General features: G+C 41.5%; 1 protein-coding gene across 3 annotated transcripts; it reads right to left on the minus strand.

Moving 5' to 3' along the window:
* Positions 1-966: 966 nt before the first annotated feature.
* On the minus strand, positions 967-25,324 carry cables1 (Cdk5 and Abl enzyme substrate 1). Of its 3 annotated transcripts, none has more exons than XM_082513724.1 (10): positions 24,644-25,323; positions 15,726-15,797; positions 13,534-13,626; positions 12,444-12,521; positions 9,653-9,752; positions 7,812-7,968; positions 6,388-6,491; positions 4,065-4,171; positions 3,721-3,928; positions 967-2,742 (listed from the first exon to the last, which is right to left on the minus strand). In XM_082513724.1, exons 1-10 carry the CDS (start codon positions 25,153-25,155, stop codon positions 2,602-2,604), a joined length of 1,572 nt encoding a protein of 523 aa, XP_082369850.1. In that variant the 5' UTR covers positions 25,156-25,323; the 3' UTR covers positions 967-2,601. The 3 variants fall into 3 exon arrangements, with proteins under 3 accessions (XP_082369850.1, XP_082369849.1, XP_082369851.1); XM_082513723.1 differs by having other exon boundaries at positions 24,587-25,323; XM_082513725.1 differs by lacking the exon at positions 12,444-12,521 and having other exon boundaries at positions 24,587-25,324.
* Between the last annotated feature and the right edge of the window lie 592 nt (positions 25,325-25,916).

A 25,916-nucleotide genomic window follows, 5' to 3' on the forward strand; every position in this document is an offset into this window, starting at 1 on the left:
AGGTAGCCTCGTCAAACATGAGGAGAGGATCAGATTTTTAAGTCTGCCTGCAGAGTTTTCCCCTCCTGACCGTGCAGCAGCATTAGAAAAATAGCATAGTGGTTACTGAAAGATGAAGCAGATGTGAACAAAGAGACCACCGAACTCGCTGCTCAACAGTAATTTGCCTCAATCCTTAGCTTTCATCGTTTCCTTGTTTACAAACTGTACATGATGGAAAAGCCCTGAGTCACTGTATCATGACAGGAAAGGGGGCAAAATGCCATTTCAGCCAAATGTTGTTATTTTAAAGGGAAGGGCAATAGGCTGCAGCTTGCCCCAAACGATGGTACACATATTTTCACAACGAGGGTCACTTATGTGTGAGCAGGGCTCAGGAAGGGCTGTCAATAGATCCCTTTATGAGGTGGTGAGGGGGGAATTAGGCCCTCAATGGAGGGGACTAAGCCATGTAGGACATGTGCCCACACTCAGGCCTGACCTGTTTGTTTTGATGGCAGCACGAGACCGGCGTGACTGCAGGCCTTGTTTACTTTGGACGTGTCAGGAAGAGGACAGTTCCCACTTGATAAGAAAAAACTAAGGTGGCCCAATGTTTTGTTTTTGTTGATTTATTTATTTTTAAATTAAAGCAGTAGTTACAAAACAGGGCAAATGGAAAGAGAGGGGAGACATGAGGTCTAAGGGGGTGCTGCAACTATGGTCACTATGCTAACATGCTAAGTAGGTGTAATGATTAGCATGGTTCAATTTAATATTTTTAGCTGGAAATATTCATTCCCTCATTTACTGGTAATAAAAAACTTATCATATCGGAACAATATTAAGTTTGATGACGCTGGAGCCAAAGAATTTGAAACTTATTGGAAAACAAAGGCAGACACACTCCACTAAATCTAGCCACCATCACTTATGCGCAGCAGATTTGGGTAAAGCAAGAAAGAAAAAAAGAAGCATGCATCAGTCTTTTTCTGTTTCAACTGAACAAGCAAAGCAATTTATTTATACACACACACACACACACACACACACACACACACACACACACACACACACACACACACTTTAGTGTGCATCTTACAACAACATCTTTGGGCTTACAAACAAACATAAGCTCAGCATTTTTACCCAACTTTGAATCAAGACAATCAAAAGCGGTTTGGTTTCGTCTCGTGATCATTTCAGCTCATAATCCTCTGAGTAGCATCAAATACCATCTTTCTCTGTCGCCTCAGCTTCTGATTCAGTGGAACACTGGTAGTGTGCGAGACAAGTGCAAGGTAGGAAGCAAAAGATCAAGTTGTGAAAGTGACATGCCAGAAAAATGGAATGAATCACCTTTAAGTGGTCGCGCCGGTCAAGATGTTCAGTACTTTTTGTTTTTTAATAAAAAACATTGTGGATTTCAAATCAAATGATGATTCAAGGTATACGTAAATGTTTGATCTATGACTAGATCCCACGTGAGATTTTGCCTGGATTTTTCCCCTCTGCAGAGATCAGAGAAAGGTCAGAGGTCAGGGTCAGCTAAAGAGATGCATCTCTGCAGCCTGTAGGGGCTCAAACACACTTATAGTTACTGGCATGTCCTCTCGGCACCCGAGCATCCTGCTGATACTGATCACTGGTCAATAGCGTGTCCTCAGAACAAGCATCTGTTAAAGCACTGTAAACGTGCTAGCGATACACTCTAACATAGAGCACAGAAAATTCAACTCTGATAAAAGACTGTGGTAGAAAAATGAATGGAACACTTCAGTGAAAAACAGGAAGTCAAAACTTCTCGGCAGGTACCTGCGTACAAAGAATCACTACTTTTCATGCAGACTGTGGTTGGAAAACTGTGAATAAACCATAAGAGAGAGAGAAAATAAAAACTGAACAGTCCGTTCCAATGTCTTCTGTACGGTGCTTACGAAGACCGCATACTTTTCAGCAGGGGCTACTTCAGGGTTAGTTCTCAAGCTTGTTAAAAGTCTGAAAAACCGTCACCCTGCCCCAGTGTCTTCTTCAAAAAAAGTGCACTTTTAATGAAAACATGATTCACGCTGAGGAATAACAGTCCAGCCACAAAACCAGCCTCTTAAAAGGCTTCTGTTTAAATTGTATGCAGCTCATGAGGCAACCAATCATAAAAAGTTTACAAAAAGATTAAAGAAAGGATCAAATTGTTACAATCACGGATTGTTTTAACTGACAAAGATCACTATCAGATTCAGTTGTTTTTTTAAAAAGAGCCTCGTGTCAACATGAGGACTAAGAATACAAAATGATGAAGGATGCGATGTGAGAGATGCAAACTAGAAAAACCAGCTTGCTTCCAGACGGTTGAACCCTTTTCTTTCAGTCCATGTAGTGATGCCGAATGCAGAAGTCAAACAGTGTTTAAAAACACGTGTCCCTTTGGCTGATGTCGGTCCAACGAGGGGAAGGAGCGGGCTGTCTGTAGTGATCAGTGGCTATGGCTCGCCAACAGCCAGAGGTACCTTGAAGTGATCAAACAGAGACGAGGAGAGAAGAGGATGGATACTGTGGTAAATGTGGAAAGCTGGGAGATCAGAAGGAGAACCTGGCGGTCGTCCTCCTGATGGATCACTAATGCTAGGAGGTCTGCAGGAGGCGTCTGTAGTGAGGCATGATCTCGTGCTCTGGCAGGTGCAGATTAAACTCCAGCGCCACCAACACGGGGAACTCGAAGGCTATCAGCTCTCTGCGGTTCACTCTGAACCTTTCCTCCAGTTTCTGGCAGAAAAATAAAGCAAGTCCGTGTGAGAGGAAAAAAAAAAATGCTTCGACTCATAATCTTCTTATTGAGATTTATTTATTTTTAACCCTGGATGTCGTAACACCTGGCCCTGCACTGCTCACAGCACACTTGGCTCAGAAGTGTGAAAGTGACGGCTTTATATTTAGTTGCCGTGTGCAAGAAGCCAACAAATGGTCACAAAAAGTGGAGCATTTGCTACTCTAACAGGGCTTTATATATTAAATATTTCCTTCTCTCATAATCATACGATGCACTTCTTTTATTCACTTGAAATTGAAAACCTGAAACTGCACTTTTTGGAGATTAAACACATTGAAAACTAAAAATATTTAAAAGGTTTGCTTTTATTATGCCGCTGTGGTAATGTGAGGGTGGACTTTAGGACCCTGGGGAACTGGGTGGGGTGTGCATCCAGGTACCAGGTTGCCAGGTGCAACTCAGCACATATCTCACCACACCCAACCAGAGGTTAAGGGTTCAACACTAATTCCCTTGGATTCCCAGTTAAATAAAGCTGTTGTTAAAGCATTGAAGAGACTAGCAATGTGTTACCCTGTAGGGGGGAAAAAAACAAAAAGCTCTCCTATTTAGAGATTCGAGCTTCAGGCCCTGTTCTCACTATTTTTTTTTTCAGGTCAATTAAATATTAGTAAGTTTTTGAAACACTTTATCTTGTAGACGGCTTATTACAGATGATTTTATTCCATTATGTTATGTTGTGTAGGCTGTTTAAAGTTACACTTGAACCCTGAGGGGTCGATTTTGCCTCATCAGCTACCCACACCCAGCCCAGTGGACTCTGTCACTGAGAGCAGTGAAAAATGATGCTCAAATATTTGGAAAGAAAGCCCTCTCCCTTTGATCAGAGTGAACTGACCCTTTAATCTCTTGTACTGTAATTAAACATTGGGGTTGGATGGGGAAGGGTTGGATGTGTGCATGAGGAAGCTTACATCTATAAGAAGTTTGACCTCCTGTTTCTTCAGATCACCCCCGATCTTGGCTGCCAGCAGGACACAAGCTCCAGCGCAGAGTTTACGGTTCTGCTTGTTTAGTTTGCCTTGGAGAACGAGTTTTTCAAAGTAGACGAAAGCCATGGCCACCGTCGGTTCCTCAAAGCCACACTCATCCTGAGCCAGTTTTCTTATCTCCCTTTTCAAGCTGCACAGAGTTAAAAAAAAAAAAAAAAAAAAAAAAAAAAAAGAACAAGGAAGGAAAAATGAAGAGAAAGAAGTTGGTAAAGAAAACAAAAGAGCTTCTGTTAAGGTGAATATATTCTGTGTGGTGTTTGTTTTACCTCCTTATTTTGCTGAGTGTCAGCTTTATGTGTGGGAATTTTTCCTTGAAGGTTTCGTTCATGTCCTTTTTGAGGTCAGAGGGTTTCACGTATTCGATGACCGTAGTCTGGAAAAGAAAACCAGAGGTGGTGTCAAAAGGACCACACTTTCAATCGAGTAATTAATCCTAACACTTCACACATGATACATTATACTGTGTCAATATTTATTTGAAGAAAAATAAAAAACTAAAAGCAGGAGCAGCTGTGTGTAAAGCTGTAGTTGCATAGCAGCAATAACTTGAAGTAACTGCTTTCTCTGGAAAGTTGTGAAAGACCTTTGGCCCACTCGTCTTTATGATGTTGCTGCAGTTCATTGAGGATTGTGGCCTTTCGTTTATGCGCAGCTCTCTCAAGGTCCTGCAGCAGTATTTCAGATGGATTGAGGTCTGGACTTTGAGTGGGTGCAATACTTTGTTTTCTGTTTCACTCATGCTGTTGTAGGTTTGCTGCTGTGCTTGGCATCACTGTCCTGTTGCATGACCCAATTTGTCCTACAGCCCAAATCATCACCGCGCCACCACCGTGCCTGACAGTTGGCAGTAAGTGTGTGGCCACAATGCACAGCACCACGGTAAAACAAATAAAACAACCACAAAAATTTCCAATTATGTCTCGTCCATTTTCTCCTGGCATGACTGGTAAGTCTTCTAAACAAGCTAAACTTGTTCACCACCTGGCTGCTACTTTCCCTCTTAATTCCTATGGAAGCAGTGAGGGTGTATTTAATTTTTCACACACTGCTTCTGCATTTTGACTTTGCCTTCGTTAAATAAATAATGACATTATATAATATGTTGTTCTTCTGAGGTTGCATATGAAATGATTTTGGAACCTAGTAGAGACCAGATTAATTTTTTTATTATGTCCTGACACATAAAACCATAGAAATGATGAAAGAGTGTGTGGTTTGTTTGTTTTTGGGTTTGTTTGTTGTTGTTTTTTAAAACCAAGACTGTAAATTTTTTTAAAATTGCTCCGTGTCACAAAAAGTAGCATTAAAAGACAGTAACAAGATAAACTGATGCCTTTGGCCAAATTTTAATTCATCATGACGGCCACAAACTATTTAGCACTCAATCCCACACAGATGGTTCTGCTGCTAAAAGCAGGATTTTCAGTTTCTCTGTATCTTTCCATCTTATTTTAGCATTATTTTAATCTTAGTTTTCAGTTTTATATGGTTTATAGATTTTTTTTTTTAACTTGCCTTTCTAATGTCTGTTAAACAATCCTTAGCCACATCATACTCAAAGCATACCATAACAAGCACTGAGTCACACTGGGAGAGCTTAATGTGTGGGTGTGAGTTTGGGCTAGGAGTTAGATCCCCGTCGAGGCCTGTCTATTAATCCCAGGATTAAAGGTCCACAAAAAAAATTGCTTTTGTTGCTCTGGGATGGTGAATTTGTAGTTTGAGAGCTGATAGGACCAAATAGGGAACCTTCCTTGGGTGCAACCCATTTACTATGCAACGTCGCCAGAAATACAAAGAAGACTTTCAATATGCACAGATAATTTTATCCCCTGGTTTGAACCTGAAAGCTTGAGAGTCAGGTCTCCCAAGCAGCCTGTGTCCAATTCCTGAAGTGCTGAGAATTCACTGCTTCCATTGCGGTAGTAAACACAATAGCTATTGTTGTCAAGAGTAATTGGAGGAAGAGAGGACAAAAAAACCCTGGCCTTGACTAACATTTCAACTATGTCAGTACTCGTTGTGCATTCTGCCAGTCTCCACAGCGAAAACTGAACCCTGGAAAGAATGAGGAGGGAATCGGGCCGTTTTGTTTTTTCCCTCGCTTTTCAAACCAAAGTAAAACATCCGCGCTTTTCCGGAAAAGTAAAAAGAATGATTAGTGTTGAGGGAGAGCCACAGTAGCTCTTTAATAGCTACTGCCAACTACACAGAGATAAAGTATCTGCATCGTTTCAGGCCCAAAGCGGTGGGAGAGCGTCTCATCCAGTGACCTTGCTGATAAAGACTAAATAAGCAGATAAAACTGAGGATTTTTTATTTTTGGTGAAGGAACCCTTAGACAAATATTTCTGGTTTTATTGTTCTCTGTTGTGGTGGGAAAACTGAGCACAGAAGCCCAGCATGATAAAAAAAAAAAAAATTAAATAAAAAATACCAGTGAGATATTTCAGAACATTTCAACAAAACATCTCAAAGCAAATGAAGCTGCGGATAAAAACCACCATTCCTTTCTGCTCTCAAGAGGCTACGAGGCAGCAGTTGCTGCTGCTGTTGTGATTGTGATGTATTAGATTAGTATTTTCTCACCATGTAGGAGGGGAAGATGAGGACTCTCTTGTGTTTACCACAAGGCCATTGTGGGTCATCCAGCAGATTAGGGTCGTACTCGCGAAAGTCCCCGAAATCATTCCCTGCCATTTCCACGCAGACAACGAAGGTTGAGTCAGATTTAGAATTTCATGCATTTCCTTTTTCAATAAAAATATACAGTTAGGGCCAAAAGTGCTCGGACAGTGAGACCATTCTTCTATTTGTACACCAACACAGAGCATTTTAAGATCAAATAATCATGGTGTGACTGACATGTGGACTTTGAGCTTTAATTCGACAACTTTACCCAAAATATTTGGCATTAAATGTTTAGGAATTACACCGAGCTATAGACAACGAGCGATTATGGTTGAAAGACTCAAATACAGACTGAAAATGGAAGAAGAATACCAGACTGGGAGAAATAGTTGCCATACAAAGTGAAGAAATTACTTAAATTAAAGTAACTTAAATTATTAGAAGAGGCAGATTTGCTCCAACTCATTGTTTTTCTACATATAAACAAAGCAAATAAAATAAAGTTATAAATGTTTAGGAATTAACAGCCATTTTTATTTGTAGTCCCCCATGTTCAGAGGCTCAAACAATCAGGTGACTGACTGATCCTTATCCACTTGTACCGAGAAGCGTCGTCTCATCAGTTCTGCAGCGTTTGGCTGAATCTGAGCAGAGAGCATAGCCCTGGCCACGTCACAGTCCAGCCTGCTATCAGCGCTCACATCATAAACAAACACTAGTGGCCCAGTTGCACTGGCAACCATACAAGCCCACAACACAACACCTCCTGTAGCACATTTAGCAGGTAATGTGGTTGAATCACAGACTGTTTCTTTTCACTTTATTTGAATATAATTATTATTATTATCATTATTATTTTGTACACTATTCTGATATGAGGAAATCTTGCTTTCAAGATTTTTCTTTTGGATTGTACGGGCTCTTTTAAGTTTGTTTAGATGCTCTCTGACAAAGTCTAACTTGTCCTTCCTGTTTTTATGTGTAACCAATAGCTGTTGCTGATCTGGATGGTGAAATGCTTCTTTTTAAGAATGAGACAGATTTTTTTAGCCTAATTACGGCCTCTCAGCTCCAGACGTTTTATCTAATCAGTTTGTCGTGAATAACAGGGTCTCACCTGGCCTAGAAATGCTCATCAGTGAGCTGTCCAATTAATTTTGTGCCTCTGAAAGATGTGCAAGGCTTTTGTTATACCCTATGAATTAAAGCTTAATGTTTGTACTTCAATCACATCTTGATTTAAAATAAACTGATGTGGTGTACAGAGACAAAATTGCCAAAAAAAAAACCCAACAAAAAAAACAAAAACAACAAGCCCTCATTGTCCAAACACGTGGACCCAACTGTAGTAAACGATGAAAAGGTAAAGCCTGCAAACCAACCTGTGTCTAAGCTGCTCTGGTTGCTGTTGGCTCGGGCCAAGCTGAGGCTGCGGTGGCTTGCGTTGCGAGACTGAGAGAAGGACGAGGTGGAGTCGATTGTGTTTCTTCGGCCACCCAGCACATAAGTGGGATAAAGGAACTGGGTGTACGACACAGTCTGCAAACACAGATACAAATTATTATGTCTATTCAGTAGAGCCAAAAAAAAAAAAAAAAAAAAAGACTTGCTCGCTCTGATGTTAAACCCGTTCAACCTATTAATGTTATCAGATCCGTTTTCCAGCACAAGAGGACCACAAATAAGTATTAGCACTAACAGTGTCCCAGTATAACGTACCCATGAGACATCACACACAATAACAAGAGACTGGAACTGACTTGGCTAAAAGGAATGCAGTTGTTATTAATGTGCTTAATTGCACATGGGGCGTTTGGACTCCCCTGACAGCAAAATAGTGCCAAAAAAAAAAAAAAAAAAGGCTCATTGCACAGGGTTCTGAAAAAAAAAAAAAAAAATCATCTCGCTAAGCACTAAAAAATAAAAGCCTTTCACTTCATTTTCCTCATTTATGAAAACTAAACAATGTTTATAACCAACATTAATATTTAAATGGAAGTAATTTGTGCGAGAAGAAACTTTTATAAAATTCTACCTTCTGTAGCAACTAGCAAGCTAGTTTGCTAGCTAACGTCCATCAACAGTACAACACTTCTGAACTATTACGATGCTAATGTGCCATTTTTAGCCAACCTTAACCATTTTTGGCCTTTCTGTATGTGCAATAATGTGCACAAGTCCCTCATTTCTTTATAATTTGCTGGAAAAATGAGAAATCTTTGCTAAAACATATGTACAGTTCTCCAGACCTCTATAAGGACATTCAAAGCTCTTCTTTGGATGTTGGCTAACAATCTCTGTTGAGACGATCACACACTGATTCAAAAATGTTGACGTTCTGGCTCTGGAGAGGCCACGACCAAAATCTGACTGCACTTCATGCATTCATAATTCCATCAGTTTTGATAAGATCTCAAACACCACTGGCTGAAATGCAGACTCAAACCATGACAGAGCCTCCACCATATTTTACAGACAGCTGTAGACACTCACTGTTATACCTCGGTCCTGACCTTTGTACATAAAGATGACGATTTAAACAAAAAAAATAATTTAAAAAAATGGATTAATAACTCCATAAGACCTGTTGCAGATGACCTTCAGTCCAGTTCTTGTGCATTTTGCCCCTTTCTCCCAGTTTCCTTTCCCTAAAAATGGCTTGATGCAAACACTGACACAATTTTAGCAAATAGTATATGGATCAACTGAAAGGACAGATGTAGCTCTAGACTGCATTTTTACTCATTTCTTCAGGCCATGCTTTTCAGATATTGTCCTTGTTTTAGGTCAGCCACTTCTTTTATTTTCCACCTGTCTTTGAGTTTCTGGCTAATAGCTCTTTTGAAATCCCCTTGTTGGTGTAAAAATCCTGTTTTATGCTGTGTTATCTTTGGCTTTCTTGTAGATTCAAATAACGAAGTGAGAACAATTTATATGTTTTGTAAAAAGTAAGGCACTTGTAACAAAGTTCCTAAAGATACTTTGCAAAGTTGTTGGGTATTTGTCGATGACACCCTCGAGTTAGGTGCCTTTTTATCAAAGACAAACTTTAAAAAAGAAAAAAAGCTTTAAAAGTTATACCAAAGTCTGACTTTTGGAAACAAGATATAAAGAAATGAGTGGTGGTTTAAGACTTCTGTATCAAGTATCCAGTGAAGTGTCCCAGTAAACACACCAGTCTATATTGATCCACCACACATACACATATTTGCTGGTTTCTCACCTTTCCATCTGCTCCCAACTCCACTCCCTCCAGCCCAATCACCATCTCCCTGGCGCCTCCTGAAGGATGCCGCTGACGCCCTCCTTCCAGCTTTGCATCCCTAACGAGAACAAGACTTTTTTTTTTTAAAAACACATCTTTCCTGATACAAAGTTTTCCTGCAGCTTCTTTAAACTCCTTTTCCTTAGCAATCTTTCAGAGGCCTGTTCTAGCTCACCTCTTCACTTACACACTCTCCATTTCACAGATTTGGGTCCTGCATCGATCTGAGCTCATCAGCTGGCCTAGTTTCTGTAACTGCTCGTGTCTTTGGGTGCATCTCGGGGCAATCAGTAATAAAGTGCGCCCTTGGGAGGCAGGACGGAGTAGAGTACGGTTTCGTTCTAGCAGGCAAGCCTCTTCAAACTCAGCTGCTGCCTGAAATGCCATACTGCTGTGGGAGATTTGTAGGTCAAAAGCTCTCCTGAAGCAGAAAACAGATGGCCAAAGAGGGAAGTGTGTCGGTGGAGCTTGACCGACACATGGCCCAAATCAAATATACCATAATTAAAGTAAACACTGTTTACTGCTAAGATTTAACTTGATGCGATATTTTTAGGTCGCTGTCAGTAAAAGCTAATTTAAATTGTGTACAGTGACAGAGAAGATTACATGCCTGCAGTCTGCCACAAAGAATAACCGATAACACTGATGGTAAGCTGAAGGCTAAGTCTTTCCAGCGATTTGTGATTAAAAGGTTGGTAGAAAATTAAAATGCTCTAAGCAGGAGCTGATATTCATGTTCTCCCATTTTTCCTTGGGTCCACAGCTATTAAAATGTGGCCTGTTTGCTGACAGATAAATTTCCACCTGTGTTTGTGTTACATTAACTTTAGCCTTATCTCAATATTTGTACTGTTGCAACATTTCACAGCGGCGGCAGAAAGTACAGGCTCTACACAGTCTTGTTTTTCTGCGGCCCCCTTATCTTTCCTTTCCTTTGTCTTGCATTCTCTTTAAAATGTCGTTCATACACAAAGCGTTAACGACACGGCGGTTCCTCACATGACTATGCCAGTGTTTTGTTGACATGTGGGGCCAATCGGCTTTCATGAAAACAGCGTTATCTGGCAGACAGGCACGGCAGGACACGATGATGACAGATGCATCGTAGACACGGAGATCCCCAGGCAGTGGACCTCTTACAGAACAGTGAAAATCAAAGAAGAAAGGGGGGAAAAGAAGAGATGGGAAGCTTTCTAGGGAGAGCGCTTTTCTATGAAGCCATCCAGAAAATAAAAAGGTTTTGCTTCATTTGGTTGAGAATACAGAGAAATGAAAGGAAATGACAGGAAAAGCTGCTCAGCAGCATGCACGAATAGGAATCACTGGCGCCAAACATCTGTATGTTAGTATTGGTGAAATTCTTGCAAAGTGTTCGTCACGCATGCTTCGAAATTCAGCGTCAAGAAAGTAAAAATAACCACAGCTTAAACAACTTTGACCCCATTACAAATACTTCATAGTTCACACGAACAGTCGAGGGTGACTGCTTCCAATTATATTCCAAAGTCTTTTTTTTTTAACTTCAAATATCCCTGTGAGGAAATTCATCCCGCATTCGATCCATGTAATTTTTTCCACTCCGATGCCAGAAGTGTTCCTTAACGTGCCAGAGAAACATCGGAATCCAGCGCTGCTAAAGAGGAAACATGCAAAGTCTACACGGGAGTGTTTGAACTCAAAGAATTAGCCCATGAAAAGACAGTGATGACCCACAGCCTGAGGTTTAACCGCCTGAAGCCTGCTGCATTCCACCTTCTTAGTTTACGAAAGTCCGAGCTGGACTTTGAGCTGCAGATTTAACCATGTATTTAACTTCTGTATTGAAAATTTGCAAAATTACTCAAGGTGCAAGGCATACCAGTCTGCTGAATGTACTCTGAAAATAAATAAATAATTTAAGTAACAAGTTGTCTAATAAAATATTTTTGAGTTTTGGCTGTCCCAGCCAAAGTCGAGCTGGAAATGGGCGATTAGCGTGAAGGAGCAGTGAAACATGCTTATCGGAGAGCCCCGGGAGGTTTATTAACCCTTGACCTTGCACTGATTGGCTGGCTTAGGAAATTCCCCGCTCTTCACTAAGCCGTGGTGTGTTGCTTTTCTTTCTGTGCATTGTTTCCTCTGGTGTTTATCTGTCGCCCTTTCTCTTTCACTTCCTCCAAAACACACCTTTTTTTTTGGGGGGGGGGGGCGTCAGAAGTAAGGCCATACAACAGCTAAACTCCCCAACACAGGGCTCATGTTGCTTTAAAAGAAAAGCAGGAAAAATTATCTATAGATAAGATCTACGCCGCTAAGACATGTAAACCCTGGCAGTTAAAAAAGAAGTGGTTAATAACATGTTATAAGTGTGCAGACAATAGAAATCCTAGTCTGTCAGCACAGTGGAGAATTAAAATCAGTTGACTACACACCGAAAACGTCTATTTCTAATAACCAGGTAAGGTTCATATTAAATGCTGAATAGCGAAGCCAGCAACAGCTGCAACAGACAAGAATGGGTTGACTTGAACAAAGAAGGATGAGTGCCCAAGAGCCACCACGGGAAAAGTATCACAAGCAACAAGCATTAGGCGACAATCTAAGTCTTAAAGTCCTTGTTAGATTACTTTAAAAAAAAAAAAAATTTTTATTAACCTATTAAGATAAAAATGCATCCACCAAAACAAGAGGGATGAGGAAAACAAAGGGAAAGAGGAAGCACAGGTTGGAGGACGTTACGACGTTCGGCATGCCGTAGGATACATACCCCGCTTGGCTACAATCTCGATAGGGCAGGACAGAAAATACACTATAGAAGGATCTTCTGCCACTGATAAGGACTATCCTACAAAAACAAAAATGGCAAACAAGCTAATCAACATCTATCGGACAAGATGCACAGGTTACACTTGGTAATAGTTTGCAGTAACAGAATGAACTGAACATTCTTGGTGTGTTATTCTGAGTTTCTTGCAGTTTGGCACATACACTCAGTTTGTGTGTAACAGTGATGCGTTTGTTACAAGACCTTATTTTTAATAACTAAGGCATCCAATCAGAGCCCATTTCCCGATGACCTGAGGTCAACAGCACAGCGAGCAGAACGGCTCTGACTTTAACTACAACAACCTCATAATTCCAGCTTCCTAACTCGGGCTCGCAGACACGTGGTGAACCTTATTACTACAAATCAGCATCAGGAAACAAACTCCACACAAGGGTCTCAAAAAGCTGAGTCTTTCAACATCAGCTGAAAACTGGATAATAATTTCAGAGGTGGTACACTGCAATGTTATCCAAATGTTGGATAAAATAAGTGAAGACTAACTCATAGAGCTACACTTTGAGACAATTGAAAATCACCAGAGCACGATTGTGCCACGCAAATCACCGATAAATAAAAGCTAACTGAACTCTCGTCTAAATCCAAACGAAGTGGCAGTGATAATAAGAGTCACCCCGTCAGTATTACACAGACACGCTCCCTAGATACGTTGACCTCAACTTCAACATCAGAACATTTCTGCCAAAATTTGTTTGCATTTAAAGATTTGCGTGCTGCATTCATGCTACAGCACAGTCATCTTATAATTTAGTAGCGAGTGATTTGTGGCGTGATTACAGAATTTGTGACAGTGATCAAATAAAGATTAACATCAAAATTCATCAGATTCTTCTGCACGTGCAGGATTGGCAGTTGCATCTATCTATAAGCTGAAACTGTGGCCGGGGCCTGGCCTGCTTGTCTGCGATGTGGCTTGTAATGTGAGAAACATCCATACTGCAGTTCATTGACTGGGGCCATTATTCAGTGAGGACTTGTATCGACTGCGGGGAGGCGATGTTTGGCTTCATACCTTCCATTGCGCATATCGTGTTGCCTCATGTTCTTTACGAAGTGAACCTTCTTGAAGCTCTTTGGTCGGGGTGAACCCGATAGGGTTCGGCATCTGAAATGTAAAACAAACAAAAAACTTAGAAACAGACAGTTCCCCCCAAGTGGGGCGCACGACACTGTGCTAAGTGACTCATGTTGAGACACAGAAATACACAGGAATGGTAAAAAGAAAGCAAACCTTTTTTTAGCTTTAAGGTTTTACATATTGGTACATTATACATTTTTTTTTAAAAAATAAAATCATATAATCCTTACCAGTAATACTAGGGCTGTGCGATATGACCAAAATCTCATATCCCGATATAAGAATTCTATCGTCCGATAACGATATAAATCACAAAAATGTAACATTTTCTGTAAATTCTGTGAATCTCGACTTGTGGGAAGTGTTTCCAGCTGCGCATCATGTAGCTGGAGTCGAGTGTTTTAACCGATGTATGAAACTATACATTTTTAGACATAAGTTGTAAAGGCCGCCATTTTCTTTGTGAGCATTTATTACACGGCGTGCTGCGGGGAAACGCCTGCTCTAACGTTTGAGTCTAAGGTTTATTTTTTTAGCACCTGGCGGATCTTTTTTACTTCTCATCAGTAAATAATCTGCTCTGTCATGTGATTCAGTTTATTTTGAAAAGTCTCAACAGGATATTGAGCTTTATTGTGAAAGGTTTATGTGGAACATAAATAAGCAGACACGATGGTTTTACCGTCGTTGTTGCTAACGACAACGCATAAAAACAGGCGCTTGTCCATCTGTAGTGTGGTTATATTAAATATAAGAGAAAGAGAGAACTTTAAGAAATTAATATAGCCACTACAGTGACCATCAAAACGGTGAAAAAAATATTGCCGTAAACAGTTTATTTTGCGACACCACGAAACAAACAATAGCGTAAATGAAACGATAAATGTTTTTATATCGTCATCCGATATATATCGTTATATCGAACAGCCCTAAGTAATACTGTGCAATACTGCAAAAATGTTTGTATCAAACAAGGTAAATACAGAGCCAGTAATGTCGATACCAACACTGACATAGATACTTTTGACCTACAAAAGCACCTTATGTAGGCGATAGCAGTGTGTCATGGTTGCTGAGATGATCACCATCAATTTGCAAATTGTGAACATATTTTAATGGACGGCTAAATCTCTGTGATTTTTACTTTTTTTTTTTTTAACTTCAGCTTTTCGTGTATTTGAAGCGAGGTTTTTGGAGACCAGGGATGTAAAAGTGTCCGTTTCCAAAAAAGCAAATTATTTAACTAAATTCAGTGAGCTACATTCTGAACTCAGAGGATAGAAACAAAGTATCGATCTTATCGTGCCATTATCAATCCAATACCAGCATACTTATACTAATCAATATTTGAATTGATCTGCCCACCTCTACATACCAGACCTTAAAATAAGCTACATACAGCCTCAGAAAACACATAGTCCTTGTTTAGTTAAGAAAAACTAATATGCAGAAGCAGTGTGGGAAAAGCTAAGTGCCATAAGAATTAAGAGAGAAAGAAGCATCCAGGTTGTGTTAATCAAATACATTTGTTTTATTAATCATGAGTAAATGTGAGTAAATGCCTCTATAAAGGCAGTCATTTTGGCAGTTTGCATGTCTGGGGCATTGGGGTGTGTGTTAAATCAATGTCTTCTTGCAAAGCCTTTGGACAGACGAGACCAAAGCTGAGATGTTTGGCAGAGGGGTGATGATTTGAGTGGTTTTTGCAATCAGAGGATCTGGGTAACTTTCAACCACTGAGGTAAAAAAAAAAAAAAAAGGAATCAAGGTGTTGCAACGGCCCAGTCAGAGACCAGACCTCAACCTGATTAAAACGCTGTGGAGGGACCTGTGCATAAATGAATGAATGAAATCGACTAAACTTCCTCTAAAATTTTGAAGAGACTGATGAAGTCATACAGAAAAATATTACATCAAGATATTGCTGCTAACGTTTCTACCTGATGCAGCTGTGCACGTAGTTTTTCACACTATGCTTCTGCATGTTGAATATGTCTTCATTAAATGAATGTGTGACGATTTTGTTTTTAAACACGTCCAAATATGTAAAAGCTTAATGAAAGAAGGTGTTTTTCCCCCCTTTCCACATGGACTGTAGTAGCAGTGTGAACATGTAAAGCGTTTACCTGCGCAGAGGAGCATTTTCTTCAATGTCCTCTAGAGTTTCAAGCGACGAGCGCTGAGAGATGAGCCTTCGTCTGGGGGGGCACATAGAGGGGAAGTTACATGTTACGGGATATGAAGAAATATCAACATCACACCAACACTTCACAAGTTCAACAGTCAGCTTTAAGAGGAACTACCTTTTGAATAATTCTTTCCACTGGGTCAATGTTATATTTTTAGTCTGTACTCAAAAAGGTTGAATGTTTAACACCCAGGTTTAAAAACAATACGTGTGGTCAGCAGTGGCCTGGAACAAAGGTTAAACTGTGGTTTCCAATTTTAACTTTAATTTTAAGTTTCTATAAATTCTGAGATTAATTTGCAAACACCGGTTTTGGATGGTTGACTTATAACTGTCATCAGCGAACGCCACTGTGCCCCTGTGTGGTCAATGATCGCCCCCCCCCCCACTCAGTCTTGCGTGGATCACAGTGAATTTTCCAGGATCAGAGCTGCTGAGAGGATAACGAGCTGGCTCTGCGAGCACTTTGTGTAACACATTTGGTCACAGATGGCCTTTATTTCACACTTAAGTTGCTCGACTCAACAGTCTAATTCTGCTGGATCGCTTTTATATGATCAGCTGCCAGTTTCAGAACAAACCCACATGTGACAGCTAAGAAGGTCTGAGCCGTGCCAAAATTAGGTTATAATTGCACGTTTAGCACCACAATAACAACATGTCCTTCAAAAAAAAAAAAAAAAAAAAGTGTCTACATTTAAAGGAGTGGAAATTAACGTATTAGAGGTCAGATAAGAAAAAGCTCACACATTTCCCCAGCGGGTTATCTGTCATGACGTAGAAGACAAATCTGTAACAGTGCCAGAGGGTAAATATACTTACTACTGTATACAACGCAGGACTTTTTCCTGCAGAGAGAAATTTGCAAGCAGTCTGTGTTAATTGGGGTTTGGATCGCTTGAGCAAACTGTCTGAATTAGCATAAAAATGCAAACATTTCTGTCAAACAGAGGTTGCACACACTTTGACTTTACTGTACAAGGACAGATAATGGTTATGTGCATAGGCACGCTCCCCCCAAATGCCCATTCTGAGCCAGGAAAAAGCCTGTAATTGTGCAGCATCCAATTCTCCTCATAAATCAAGACGTGCTATAGCGCTGCAAGATGCTGCAGCATCAAGACAAACCGAAGACGTCCAACCGGACACACTTCACACCCGCCGGAGCGTTTCAGCTGACCAAAGGGAGAGACGGTAGAGTGTAAAGTAAAGCGGCTGGTTAATAAGTGACAGAGCGTGCAGACAAATGAACAAAAAATAGCTCCGTCCTCGAGGATCCAACACAGGCTGAGTGAACAGTGTATACTAGAGGAGACTGGGTGAGCTGAGTGTTTACATGAGAAGCCAGGCCACTGGAGCAGACAAAAAAAGCTTAAGGCCTTTGTACTGACTAACCTTCTGCACTCAATATAATGGGCCTAATGATCATAAACTGAAGGGGAAAACATCAAGCCTTCATAAAAGACATGAGCAGTAAAATCGGAGTCTAAATGATAAGAATGATCAGACCTGTGGGCAGCTGACACAAACTCTGTCTCCTGCTTGCGTGAGTTGAAAGGGCCATAATAAAAGGGTTTGGCCTGACCTCTCCGTGAGGGTCAGACAAGTGGTGTCATGTGATTTATGGCCAGTCTTACATCATCCTCCTTCAGTGATAACCCTGAGGGATGGACTGGCTGGGTGATTTGGGATCTATGAGTGCAGATACGGAGGAAAGTAAAGGCTTCTCTACTGAACATCGCTTCATTCATTAAACTACTTTATGCTGCATGAGGCTCTTAGATTCAAAACAGGTTGATCGTTTTATATGGAGAATTGTCAATTAACAGTACAGTCCTCTTCAGCGTTGCAGAGCACTTTAAGCTTTTCCAGCTCCTTGTTTTGACATTATGGCTGACAAATTACCATTTTGGTTTGCTCACCACTTTTATCCTCTTTGTTTGCAGCTGCAGCATTTTAGCAACTCAGAAAACACACACCAGACTCCAAAAGCCCTCCACTACTACTAGTGTATCCTGGTTGTGTAAATACGCCAGTGTTTTCCAGCAATAAGACCCATGTTAAGGGTATTTCCATGTTGTTTTTAACAGCCTGCATGAAGGAAAAAATTTTAAAAAGTCACAAAATGAATCTTTAAACAGGTTTTACTTGCTTTTCAAGTTTATCTGCATGTATTACTCACATGCTAATGAATCCACTGAAAAAGTTATTCTTTACTGTAACTGTTCTTCCACATGGATGTAAAGAGAGGAGATAGAATCCACATTCCACCAAGACAATGTACAGGGAGTGCAGAATTATTAGGCAAATGAGTATTTTGTCCACATCATCCTCTTCATGCATGTTGTCTTACTCCAAGCTGTATAGGCTCGAAAGCCTACTACCAATTAAGCATATTAGGTGATGTGCATCTCTGTAATGAGAAGGGGTGTGGTCTAATGACATCAACACCCTATATCAGGTGTGCATAATTATTAGGCAACATCCTTTCCTTTGGCAAAATGGGCCAAAAGAAGGACTTGACAGGCTCAGAAAAGTCAAAAATAGTGAGATATCTTGCAGAGGGATGCAGCAGTCTCAAAATTGCAAAGCTTCTGAAGCGTGATCATCGAACAATCAAGCGTTTCATTCAAAATAGTCAACAGGGTCGCAAGAAGCGTGTGGAAAAACCAAGGCGCAACATAACTGCCCATGAACTGAGAAAAGTCAAGCGTGCAGCTGCCAAGATGCCACTTGCCACCAGTTTGGCCATATTTCAGAGCTGCAACATCACTGGAGTGCCCAAAAGCACAAGGTGTGCAATACTCAGAGACATGGCCAAGGTAAGAAAGGCTGAAAGACGACCACCACTGAACAAGACACACAAGCTGAAACGTCAAGACTGGGCCAAGAAATATCTCAAGACTGGTTTTTCTAAGGTTTTATGGACTGATGAAATGAGAGTGAGTCTTGATGGGCCAGATGGATGGGCCCGTGGCTGGATTGGTAAAGGGCAGAGAGATCCAGTCCGACTCAGACGCCAGCAAGGTGGAGGTGGAGTACTGGTTTGGGCTGGTATCATCAAAGATGAGCTTGTGGGGCCTTTTCGGGTTGAGGATGGAGTCAAGCTCAACTCCCAGTCCTACTGCCAGTTTCTGGAAGACACCTTCTTCAAGCAGTGGTACAGGAAGAAGTCTGCATCCTTCAAGAAAAACATGATTTTCATGCAGGACAATGCTCCATCACACGCGTCCAAGTACTCCACAGCGTGGCTGGCAAGAAAGGGTATAAAAGAAGAAAAACTAATGACATGGCCTCCTTGTTCACCTGATCTGAACCCCATTGAGAACCTGTGGTCCATCATCAAATGTGAGATTTACAAGGAGGGAAAACAGTACACCTCTCTGAACAGTGTCTGGGAGGCTGTGGTTGCTGCTGCACGCAATGTTGATGGTGAACAGATCAAAACACTGACAGAATCCATGGATGGCAGGCTTTTGAGTGTCCTTGCAAAGAAAGCTGGCTATATTGGTCGCTGATTTGTTTTTGTTTTGTTTTTGAATGTCAGAGATGTATATTTGTGAATGTGGAGATGTTATATTGGTTTCACTGGTAAAAATAAATCATTGAAATGGGTATATATTTGTTTTTTGTTGAGTTGCCTAATAATTATGCACAGTAATAGTCACCTGCACACACAGATATCCCCCTAAAATAGCTAAAACTAAAAACAAACTAAAAACTACTTCCAAAAACATTCAGCTTTGATATTAATGAGTTTTTTGGGTTCATTGAGAACATGGTTGTTGTTCAATAATAAAATTATTCCTCAAAAATACAACTTTCCTAATAATTCTGCACTCCCTGTATATTGGAGCTAAAGCTAATTTAATACTGGGACGGATAGAGTTGGTTTCTTTGTTAGATAAATCAGGCAAGCTTTCAAACTTACATTCTTGGCAGTCTCTCTTTATGACCGTGTGGTGCTGCAGTGAATGAATTGCATTAGAAGCCCACAACTCTGCAAGTTACCTGCTTCATTTCATTATCTTGAAAGTTTCTGAGCTACATTTCTTTCCAAATTCTATCAATCAAGTTACCAACCGCTCCATATGCATGTAGGACTATAACAGGAAGAACCCCCCCACCCCCCTTAAAACTCTGCAAAGAGTGTGCTAAATGAGAAATAATGTCTCTACATGAACATCAGCAGCAGCACGTGCTTTTAATGCAAAAGATGTTTTCCAAGCTGGTGCAAATCCTGGAAACAATAACACGGGACAGGCCACTCATTCACTTCAGACCCTGCTAGGGAGGGTTAGAGCAATCCGTTTCCATCCAGTCTGGCATTAACTAGGCCCAGTGAGAAGGGTCAGACAAGCGTCCGCGTAAATCAACAGCAGAGTCTCTGAAAGCAACTCCTGCCACTGTTGCCTGGGAAGTGATTTTATTTAAACACCTTTTCTTGAATGAAGTCAGACACAGTGTAAAATTATTTTCACTACAAATGCACACCATGCTCCTGCAATATAAAAAAGAAATGTTTTTGAATGCTATTGACAATCCTGCTAAGCAATGAAGCCGTAAAACTCAAGTTGACTGTTTAGATGTGGAGATTAAACGGTTTCACGCGTACGACCTGTTGGCAGCTTGCCACAGGACACAGTCTTCCATTTTCCTGCAGAGTCGCTGAGTGAAAAATACATGTAATGTTGTGGGCTTATTCACACAAATATAGTCAGGAAAAAGGGAAATGTGATTACTGTGATAAAAAAAATAAAAAAAATAAAAATATAGCACTCTGGGGAGTTCAGCCCGTCTGGTCCGGAAAGGTTCAAAAGTATAATGAGTACAAACGGGATGTAGCAACAAACGCGAGGAATGAACGGGCAAAAAGGAAACAAGAGAAAAAATAATAATAATAATACAATAATTACATCAAAATAACTTTCAAAACACGTTTCACACACAGGCTGATCCTGGTTAATTTTGGGGGCTTTTCTTAGCTTTCCTTTTATCCATGACTCAGACGCCGAAAGATTCAGGGAAGGAAAATGAGGCATTCTTATATAATCCTGAGATTATGCCAACCATGACCTCAGCGAACAGCAATCGGCCCCATAACCAGAAGTATGTGACCCGAACACACAAGACTCCAGAGAGCCATTACGGTGGCTTGTGCTGCTTGTTTTCCAGCCACAGTTTTGCTTCCACATGCAAAAAGGCCTGTTAAAATACTTTAAAGTACGTGTTTCTGGGTAATCTAATAGTGATGGGAATATAACCCACGCAGGACGTGATAAGACTCAACCTGCCTGTGTTTTACAGGGGAAACAATATAATGAACATTGCTCTACACCTCAGGCAGACAGCACCAGATGGTACTCACTATTATATATTTAAAGCACAGCTCTTGGCTGATTCTTGATGGATGAACGCTGAGGAGTGGAATATGAAATTAGCTATCGTTTCCACGCATTAGATTCTGATGAGGATATTGTCTGAAGCAGCTTTGGGCTCAGAAAGTCTATTTTGGCGGCACATCAGAGGCTCTTCGGCTTCCTCAACGAAAGCAGGATTGAAGGCCAAAAAGTCTGAGGGGAGAGTGTGTCTCCGATTCCCCTGGGAGAGGAAGTGGAGGACAGAAAATACAGAGCTGAGAGCCAGAGCTGCTCCTCAGAAAGCCCGGGCATCCTGCCTCTCCCGGCGAGGGACCTCTGTACACGTTTCCACCAGCTGCCCTCAGAAAACAGACCAGGCACTGTGCAGAGCGCTCGTCTGTCCGCACGCTGGTAGAATATGGCCGCGCTCAATCAGCAGGTTGCATATTTCTCGACATCAGAATTCATTTTATGTGGGCGTCCTTCGAGCGGATATCAAAAACAGGGGGTAAAGTCAGGCTTTAACAAATTCTGACTGTATTTGCAAAGCAGAATAAGAAGCATCAAATCCATTTTCTTAACCGCTTATTCAGCTGAGGATCTTTGGGGGATGGAGTCTCTCCCAGCAGAGGCGGGGTAAAAAACACAAACCGGTCGCTGGTACATCACATGGCAAAGCAGAAACTGGATCCAACATGTGCAACACTGTGGCTGGAACTCAGTATTTCTCGGGTGCTGAGCTTATTAGCACAAAATATGAAAAGCTGGCAGGTTTGTACAAGCTGACTTCCAAGTATTTAAAACCAGCATTTAAAAGCAAAAGCTTATCGTAATCTTTAAGATGTGTAATGATTAACATTTGAAAAGTTTGGCTTCTAATGATCTGCAGCCTGACCAATACTGGATACCAATGTTTTAAAGGTGAAAAAAAATAAAAATATGATATCAGCAATGAATGTCACAAATCAATCTGCAGCTTACTGTGAAGACGCTGCTTCACTACTAGGGATGGGGCAACAATACAGCATAGTATGGTGCTATTATGCATAGCGATATTGTGTGTGTAAATACTCTGGTGATGCTACTATACTTTAAGAAGAGGGCTAATCTCCTGCAATATATTAAATCAGCTAGCTCGCAACAATATCGTGTTGAGAGTGAAATATGGGATGATTCCCCTTTCTACTGATTGATGAGCTCTGATGCTACTCTGCTACCTGTGCTACAGACACCATAGAGTAAACAGGAGCTGAAGCCCTCTGCTGGACAAACTATGTGATGACACCCTGATCAACTTAACAGAGATCTGCATGTTCTACAGGTTAGTTTTCATACTAGTGAATACTGCACAACATATGAACCAATACCACTTCTTTTTTATTATTACAGCAACTCTCATTAGTAGATATGTTGTTTGGTTCAATAATGCTGCCTCTTGTAAGCTAAACAAGTTAAAATGTGTTAGTGATGTAATGATGTCAGTCATGCATTCCCCCCCCACTATTTAAATATATAGCAAAAAAGAAAAGTAGAGAATAAGACATTCCAAACAAGTTGATTTGACAAATCAATTTCAGTGCAGTAACTAGGCTCATGAGCGTTTCCCTGTGAAGCAGAACTTCCTGAGAAGTCTGGCACGCCCTTCAGCAGGAGGCGAGGATTTGGATAAAAGACGAGGGGGCTCTGAACAGAGAAGATCTGACGGCAGGTTCTGACAGTGAGAGAACCACAAGATGATCCGCACTGACAGTCGTCCCTCTTCGAGGTGGAGACCTCCAAACTCTCCCCCTTGTGTGAAAATAAAGTAGACAAAGAAGGCAAATAAAAAGACACTCGTGTGAAACAACAAGCCCCTGTTGCATGTGGAGCTGGACAGCAGTGCAGAGTTACAGGATGTTTGCGTCACACAGAAATGAAGTAGACAGCAGGTGTGTGCCAAGTTTTGTCAAGACACTCACTAAAAATAAGCTGAGGACAATTTGACAAAGAGCCGAAGAACGTTTATGTAAGAAAGACAAACAGAGACTGAATAAGATGCTGGATTTTCTCCTCGGGGGGAAACGAGGGTGCACAGCTCCATGGTTTGCTGGACTTGTGATCAAAACTATCTGCCCCCCATCCCCTGTGCATATCAGTGAGTCATAAGCCTGCAGGCACCTGCATGGAGTAAAGCATACAGCTGAACTTTTTCCTCATGCTGTGTTGGAAAGACTGATTTCTCAGAAGTGCAAGTATCTTTTGAAAACAGCTGATCATAAGAAACCTGCAAGAAAATTGCCAAGAGTCCATTTATTTGGACGCCCCTCCGTTTTTGTCACACAACAATGAGAAACTACTAAATCAGGGACGCTTAACTTAAGAAAAATAATCTCCTTCATATTTTCAAGACCCATGCAGTGGGGCTGGTGCCCCAAAAAGTGATTTCCAGTGTTTCTGTGTGTTCTTATGTCTAACACCTCTGTTTATTATTGATAAGCAGTCTGCAGTCAACAGGATTTCTGAAGGGGTTATATATGAGATAAAGAATTGACCTGTTTTGCAAGCATCTTTATGACTCTGCGTTATTGAACATAACCTGTGTTGTACCTTACGATGAATCCAGTGCTTTTTGATGGCTTAAAATATCTTTATATAACTGTTACATGATATTTGTTGCAACTTCTACTGCATCTCTTTTGAAAAAGACATTCTTAGTGTCGTTGATTGTTTTCCATTCATAAATAAAAGGATGTATAAAAGTCACTTTGCAAGAAAGTGACAGCAGCTTCAACCCCCTAACAGAAATGTTCTTTCTGGTCTAAAATTGCTCAATGTCATTGACGAGAGATAAGTTTGACAAATGTTTCAAAGATCATGGGCCAACAAGTCATTTACAACACCGAATTGGAGTCCTTGCCTGGTTGAATATGGCCCCTGGGGCTTATGTTTGACACCCCATCATAACATAATAAATAACAACTGATGTAGGAAAGTCTGGAAAGCTAATCATCCTTAACATTTCCTTAAGAACTTGCTGGAACACAACATACCCAATAAAACTGATTTTGGAAAGTGCCATGGTGCTTTAGAAATACTAACAGATATGCAACATACAGTGAGTGTGCAAACACTTTGCAACTTGTTCTCTAATGTGTGCCTTTCTCTTATTTTGTATATATAAGTCTCTTGATTGTGTATATATTCCTGCTGCCTACTATTAATATTTCATTCCTGCACAGTTGCTGTAGAGCACCCACAATCTCGTTGTACAAGTACAATGCCAATAAAGGGCTATTCTATTCTGCTGGCGAGATTTTAGAAGTGAAAAAGAAAGGTTTGCCTGCGAGATGCACTTCGTGTGCAGTTTAATGAGCAGTCTATGGCGATCCTGCAGTGCAGAAGTGAACTTTGGTCGTTGTGCGCTCAGACAGTGAAGTAAAACCGTTGTGTACACAGTTACCTTGACCTCTGCTGCTCTATCTGTCCGCCCTCCGGGCAGTAGTTCTGGGAGACTTGCCTGGAGTAGGTCGCAGGTAGGATTCCCTGAGTGTACGTCTGCAGCCTCCCTCTAGTCGAGGCTGGGACCGCGGAGAAAGGCGAGCTGAACGTCGAGGGCACAAAAGCGTCGCCCTCCGCGTCTGTACCGACGGGGGGAGCAGTGGGACCCGTCCCAAAACTGGCCCTGCTGCTGGCGTGGAGAGCCTGGTTTGCTAAAGCGAGCGCCTGGGTGGCTGTGGTGGTGGCCGCCGCCGCTGCAGCCGCCGCGGCCGCCGCCGCAGCAGCGGCTCCGTACGCCGAGGGCTCCGTAGAAACCAGGCTCTGTCTAGTCCGAGCTTCCAGCGGGGTTTCCCCTTCGCTCTGACTACCCGCATCGTCCTGCACGGGCCGTCCATCCAGAGAAATGTTGCTGAGAAAGGACAGCGCCGCTTGCCTCCTCCTCGGGTCGATGCGTTTCCGCGTATGCTCGAGACTGGAGTGCTTTATCTGAAGCGTGGCTGTGGATGTGTTGCTGCTCGTGGCAGCCGCCATGGTCCACTTCCAGGTGTCCGAGTCCCACCCTCAGCAGCGGTCTCACCTCGCGGGCATGAGTGCTGATGGGATGGTCGTGCTTGTGTTGGCGAACGGTGGTGCCCGTCTTTTTAAGTACACGCGTTAAACTGGGTGAAAACAGCGAGGTCACGTGTGCGCAGTATTGTGGCAGCACAGGGAAAATTTGGACCAATGAGCTGTCGGGAATACATGTGTTTTTTTTTCTTTTTCCTGACTGCTGAAGCCTCCACTTCTCTGATAGTGCGTGCTAAAATTACATAAACTCCGAGATGTTCGTAACATCTTCAATAAACTTTTTCTACCTGCTGTATTGTTTTTGCAGCCTTCACACTCCTGCAGGGTGAAAACTTTTTTTTTATCCTTCTTTGTGCATTTCTAATTTTATTCATACATGTAGAAACTGGACTTTCTAAATGTGCAGACATGTGTTATGTGCGGGGATCGTTGTGCGCTGATAGAATGGGGGCCTTGCTCTGTTTGTTTTGATAAAATCCATCGGTTTCGTGCACCGTATGAGTCAGCATATCTGAAGCGATAGCGCCATCTGTCCGCTTGTCATGTACTGGGTATGCTTTTTTTTTGGGCCATAACCCAATTAAATATGCCATCTAGTGGAGTTTTTTGACGGGTGCTTGCAGCAACCAGCATATTTTAGTCTAGAGCTAAAAAGGGAAATTTGGAGCATGTTCAGTGTTGGGCCTAATGTTTGATACCCCTGTACTACATAGTTAGCAAATCAA

This window comes from Aulonocara stuartgranti, assembly GCF_965226115.1.
Source record: "Aulonocara stuartgranti genome assembly, chromosome: 18".
In the NCBI taxonomy this organism is placed as follows: domain Eukaryota; kingdom Metazoa; phylum Chordata; class Actinopteri; order Cichliformes; family Cichlidae; genus Aulonocara; species Aulonocara stuartgranti.

Coding starts and splice junctions, on each gene's coding strand:
- cables1 (XM_082513723.1), bottom strand. CDS start 25,155: ATGGCGGCTGCCACGAGCAGCAACACATCCACAGCCACGCTTCAGATA. Junction 15,798..24,586: donor ATAGAGCAGCAGAGGTCAAG/GTAACTGTGTAC, acceptor GTGCCCCCCCAG/ACGAAGGCTCATCTCTCAGC. Junction 4,172..6,387: donor TCATCTTCCCCTCCTACATG/GTGAGAAAATAC, acceptor TTTCTTTTCCAG/ACTACGGTCATCGAATACGT.